The sequence below is a fragment of the Mytilus californianus genome, unplaced genomic scaffold (assembly GCF_021869535.1).
Source record: "Mytilus californianus isolate M0D057914Y unplaced genomic scaffold, xbMytCali1.0.p SCAF_1, whole genome shotgun sequence".
Lineage (NCBI taxonomy): Eukaryota > Metazoa > Mollusca > Bivalvia > Mytilida > Mytilidae > Mytilus > Mytilus californianus.
Genome location: NW_026262581.1, coordinates 105,517,110 through 105,523,109, shown reverse-complemented (window position 1 = coordinate 105,523,109; position 6,000 = coordinate 105,517,110). Strand labels below are relative to the sequence as shown.

At 33.7% G+C, this 6,000-nt stretch overlaps 1 protein-coding gene across 1 annotated transcript in view; it reads right to left on the bottom strand.

Annotated features, from left to right (window-relative positions):
* Nucleotides 1–296: 296 nt before the first annotated feature.
* The window catches only part of LOC127738583 (interaptin-like), a 30,188-nt gene continuing 24,484 nt past the window's right edge, over nt 297–6,000 (bottom strand). The window contains exon 3 of the mRNA XM_052249898.1: nt 297–4,446. Coding sequence (XP_052105858.1) covers nt 490–4,446 — 3,957 coding nt within the window. The 3' untranslated portion in view covers nt 297–489. The remainder of the gene's footprint in view (nt 4,447–6,000) is intronic.

Genomic DNA, 6,000 nt, shown 5'->3' with positions numbered 1-6,000 from the left:
AGAAATTGAACCAACTTTCAAATACATTTTTAAATAGTTGTGGAGTAGGATCTGCTTACCTTTCCGGAGCACCTGAGATCACCCCGTGTTTTGGTGGGGTTCGTGTTGCTCAGTCTTTAGTTTTCTATGTTGTGTTTTGTGTACTGTTGTTAGTTTTTTCGTCGTTTTTCGATTTTTGCCATGGCATTGTCAGTTTGTTTTCGACTTATGAGTTTACATACCCCTTTTAATATCTTTCGCCTCTCTTGATCAAAAAGACCCGTTATTCTATTATTTGAAGATTTTATATTCACGAGTCACTATTTAAAATCTGTTTAATTACGTAAATATAAATCATATGTTTTGGAATAATAATAGTATATATAAATCAAATATTACCAAAGACTTCACAATAATTTCAAATCAAGCGCATATATCTACATGTACATGAATCAACATATGAAACAAATGTTATTAGTCCCATTTTACTATTAGTACATGGCTAAATTATCATAAAATTAATTTCTTTTTCTTCTTTTTCTTCTTGGTTGTTTTCGTTGTTTTTTTCTTTGTTTTTTCTTTGTGCAAGTCTTCGCGTGCTCTGCTGGTAATGTTTGACGGAATTTTTGGCAGGACTACAATTTCTATACCTTTACGCCTTTGAAGAAAGACCTTTTCAGTCGTCTTTCGCTTCTTTACCCTGAATTCCTTTTCCGCAACCATACTTTTCTTTTCGGGTTTAGACAAGGATTTGGGCTTTTTGACAGCTTTTATTATTTGGCTTATGTTGCCATTCATTTCTTGCACATTTTCTTTATTTATTTTTCTATCATTCTCAACACTTTTCATTAATTCTTGAAACTGTTCTTTTTGTTGGTAATAAAGTCTCCTGTCAATCTGCCGTTGTTCGTCCAGATTTTTCCTTTCGTTATCCTTTTGTTTATCCTGGAAATTTCTATCCCAGTCAATGGTTTGTTTTAGTTCTTCAAATCTTGTTCTCATTTTTGCAATGTCCTCGCGCTGATTTTCCTGATATTTTCTGCCTTTTGCTAGTTCTTCCTTTAATAACTGAAATTCTTCTCGTTGTTTTTCATGGATAGTTTTCTGATGATCTCTTTGCTCTACGCGATACAATATATCTTCTTCTCTCTGTCTTTCATAAAGCTTTCGATCTCTTGTAAAAACTTCATTCAGTTCTTGAAACTGGGTTTTCATTATGTAAGTATCATCACATAATTTTTCTATCCATTTTGTATCATTTTGTTTACTTTCATCTTTACTCAGCCTCGTCTCCCGTCTATGCCTTTCTCGTAGCTGTCTTTCATCATCGATCGCTTGTTTCAAATCCAATATATCCTTGTTGTTTTTCTTTATTAACCTTGTGGTTTCCTCTTGCTGTTTACCTTGAATTCTTTTGTCATTTTCAACAGTTAATCTCAATATTTGCATCTCTTCAATTTGGTTTTCCCTTAGTTGGTTTTCCTGTTTTCTTAACTCCTCTTGGGATTTTTTATCTTCCTCTCTATGTTTTTCTTTGATTTTCTTCTTGTGTTCTCTTTGCTCCGATTTCAATTTCAATTTTTCATCATGTTGTTTTTCTTGTCGTTTTCTGTCTTTGTCCATTGTATGTTTCAATTCATAAAAATGGTTGTCTATTCTTTCGACGTAATCGTGTACAACTGGTGCACTGTCTGCAGTTTGCTTAATAGCAGCAAGAGGTCTCTTGTCTAGACTTTTTACTATTTCAGATGTTTCTTGACACACATCAAGTACTGCTGTAATTCTACCTGTTAAGCATTTTTTAGTTTCAGTATGTAGTTCCATACTGACGTTTTTCAGTTCTTGTTGTGAGCGACTATAATCTTCATACAGATTTCCAGTAATTCTTGTTTCACTCTGTCGTAATTCTGTATAGTATTTTCGATCATTCTCTCGTTGTTCTTCGTAGAAATTTCTATCAACCAGCAACGTCTTTTGTAGTTGCTTGTTTCCATTTTCCATTTTTCCTATCATTTCTTGTACCGATTGTTTTTGTGTTTCTTGATATTTGTTGCTAGCATCAATTTTTTGTTTTATTTCTATAAATTCATTAAGTTCTATTCCATGCAAGATTTCTTGTCTGTCATTCATATCTTTCAGATGTTTAATATTATCACCTATATTACCATTCAACTTCTGTAATGTGTTTTGTAGTTGTTCTTGAATCATGTTTCCATCACGCAGTTGTTCGTCTTGAAGTATTATTCTACGTTCACTACTTTGATTCAGATCCTCAAAATGGCTGTTCATGCTATTAGGAATAGTATTGGAAATATAACCTTGTTGTTTTGAGTCGTCTGGACTGCTTGTTTTGACTTGTAATGACGTATAACGTTCAAAAGTTTTTTCTAACTCTTTCAAATTATTATGATATGATTCCTGAACCTCCACCTGGTTTTCTTGAAATTTTCTATTACTGTCAAGTTTTTCCTTTAGATTTAAGAAATCTTGACGTTGTTCTGCTCTTAACTCTCTGTCATTTTCTAATATTGTAATCAACTTTTGTGTTTCCATTTGCTGTTTTTTGTTGTGTATTCTTTCAGCCTCTCTTCTATTATCTTGGAGAAGCATATCTTTTTCAATCATATTTTTTATTATATTAAAATGATAAGTTATAACCTCCCCTTGATTTCCATTGTCAAGGTTGTCCCGCCTTTCATTACTTTGTTCAATGGTAGGTGCCACGTGCTGTTTATCACAGGCTACTAAGATAGATCCAAGCTTATGTTTTATCTCATTCATATTTTCATTAAGAGCTTTTCTGTCATTCTCCCTTTGTTCTTCCCTTAGCTTCATATCAATTTCTATTGTTTGTTTGAGAACTTTTAAGTCCTCTATTTGTTTGTTTTGGGATTCGCTATTATTTGACAAAAATTGTTTCAACTGATCTACCTGACTGTAGGTATTGACAAATCTATCGGTATGTTCTCCTGGTTGGGCGTCCTTGTGAACTTTGTTTGCCTGAGAATTTACTACTGCTTTCTTGAGTTCATGGAATTCTTGTTCTTGGCTTTTCTGGTATTGACCGAACAATTTGCTATGTTCTTCATGCATTTTGATATCACTTTCTATAGCTGTCTTAATTGCTTTCATTTCGTCTTTCCATTCGCCGTTATGTTTTTCTTTCTCTTCAACTAACTCCTTATTTACACGTCTATCATTCTCCAGCAGTTGTCGTAATTCTCTAAATTCTTGAGTCTGACACTCATGTGATATTCTATCATCTTTAAGTGTCTGTTCAAACACGTTCATGTGTTCTTTGATGTGATTAATGTATTTGAGAACGTAGTGATCATCTCCCTCTTCTTCTGTGTGACGACTTTGAATATCTTTCATTCTAATTTCTACTATATTCTTTAACTCATGGAACTCTTTAAGTTGGATATCATGAGCTTTTCTGTTATTCTCTCCCTCTGCTTCATGAATTTTAATGCTGCCCTCTACTGCCTGTCGCAGTTGTCGCAGTTCGTTCCGTTGTTGGTCATGATAGTTTCTATCATCATCAACATTTTTTGCAGAAGAAAATTTTACTTCTGCAAAACTACTTTCATGAAAGTTGGTAGTATCTTTGTATTGTTTGTGTTTTACAATCATGTCGTTTTCTATAAATTCTTTTAATTCAATAAATTGTGTTTTCATTTCATAAATAAGTGTATTCTTTTCTCCAGCGCTTTGATTGTTTTCTTGACTATTTTGCTCCGGTTCTCGATGTTTTTCATTGTGTGTTCCTATATTCTCAATGGTTTGCTTTATCTCAATTAAATGTTGATGATTTGTAGCGTGAAGCGTTTTATCAAATTCGTGATAATTTTTTAACAATTCATTAGACTCTTTGATTCTGTTATCTAATTCTTGATATGCACTCTTTTGCTGTTCATCATATTTTCTAACATCTTCTTGTGCATTGTGACACTTTTCTCCTTTTACTTTTTCTTTGTTAATATGATGAATACCGTTATTCGTCTCTTCCATCATTCCAGTGTCTAATGTTTGAGTATCATTAATAAACTCCTTGCTATATTTGTTGTCATGTTGTCTATCGTGTATTTTACTTTCGTTTTCAATATGTACTCTTAATTCATGAAACTGACTCAATACGACATCTGTGTTCTCACTTACTTGAGATAAATTATTAGTAAAAACTAGTATTTCTGATTCTAGCTTTTCAACATGATGTTTTATTTCTTGTTCTTCTTCTGAAATCCTTTTGTTGTCCAATTTCATTTCATCAAAATCTTTTTGTAACTGAATGATCTTTTCCTGTTTTCTTTCTATTTTTGTTCGTAACAGTCCTTGCTCTTCTCGCAAATCTTCAATTTGTGAAATGCATGTATTTTTGTCGTCTTCTATTGCCCTCATTTTATTATTGGTAGTCGTTGTGGCATTTTCTTTTCCTGCTACCTCGATCATCGTAAAGTTATTTAACTCCTGGAAGATATGATATGAATATTTTCTTCAATAAACATTTACATTGTCAAAGAAAATCTTCATTCAATTGATTAATAAAAAAAGGACAATTGGTGTTCTTGTGCAGTGCAGAGTATGTTTATTTCTATTTGTTTTCTTTCATTTTTGTCGAGCTTGCAACTTTTGTCGCAGAAAGCTCGACATAGGGATAGCGGTCCGGCGGCGGCGGCGGCGGCGGCTACGGCGGCGGCGGCGGCGTTAGCTAACTTCTTAAAAGCTTTAAATTTTAGAAGATGGAAGACCTGGATGCTTCATACTTTGTATATGGATGCCTCATGTTACGAAGTTTCCATCAGTCACATGTCCAATGTCCTTGACCTCATTTTCATGGTTCAGTGACTACTTGAAAAAAAAGTTCAGATTTTTTGTAATGTTAAATTCTCTCTTATTATAAGTAATAAGATAACTATATTTGGTATGTGCGTACCTTGCAAGGTCCTCATGCCCGTCAGACAGTTTTCACTTGACCTCGACCTCATTTCATGGATCAGTGAACAAGGTTAAGTTTTCGTGGTCAAGTCCATATCTCAGATACTATAAGCAATAGGTCTAGTATATTCGGTGTATGGAAGGAATGTAAGGTGTACATGTCCAACTGGCAGGTGTCATCTGACCTTGACCTCATTTTCATGGTTCAGTGGTTATAGTTAAGTTTTTGTGTTTTGGTCTGTTTTTCTTATACTGTATGCAATAGGTCTACTATATTTGGTGTATGGAATGATTGTAAGGTGTACATGTCTAGCTGGCAGGTGTCATCTGACCTTGACCTCATTTTCATGGTTCAGTGGTCAAAGTTAAGTTTTTGAGTTTTGGTCTTTTTTTCTAATACTGCATGCAATAGGTCAGCTATATTTGGTGTATGGAATGATTGTAAGGTGTACATGTCTAGCTGGCAGGGGTCATCTTACCTTGACCTCATTTTCATGGTTCAGTGGTCAAAGTTAAGTTTTTGAGTTTTGGTCTTTTTTTCTAATTCTATATGCAATAGTTCAACTATATTTGGTGTATGGAAATATTTTATGATCTATATGTCAGTCACGCAGGTTTTATTTGACCTTGACCTCATTTTCAAGGTTCATTGCTCAGTGTTAAGTTTTTGTGTTTCGTCTGTTTTTCTTAAACTATAAGCAATAGGTCAACTATATTTGTTGTATGGAAGAATTGTTAGCTGTACATGCCTGCCTAGCATGGTTCATCTGACCTTGACCTCATTTTCATGGTTCATTGGTCAATGTTTAGTTTACTTGGTTAATGTTAAGTTTATGTGACAGTTGTAATAAAGCTTTATATTTAGGACTATCAACATAATATCAATGATTAGTAAAGAAGGCGAGACATTTCAGCGTGTGCACTCTTGTTTTTCTATGGGGTTTCATATCAGGGGCCGTTACAGGAAGTTATCTTTTCTTTTGTTTCACCAAATGATTTATCAGATGTCATGAGGGGAGCCAGGAATTCATTTTAGAGCCAGTTATAAATGAAATCAAATACATAATTGTTTTTTTAACTTTATTT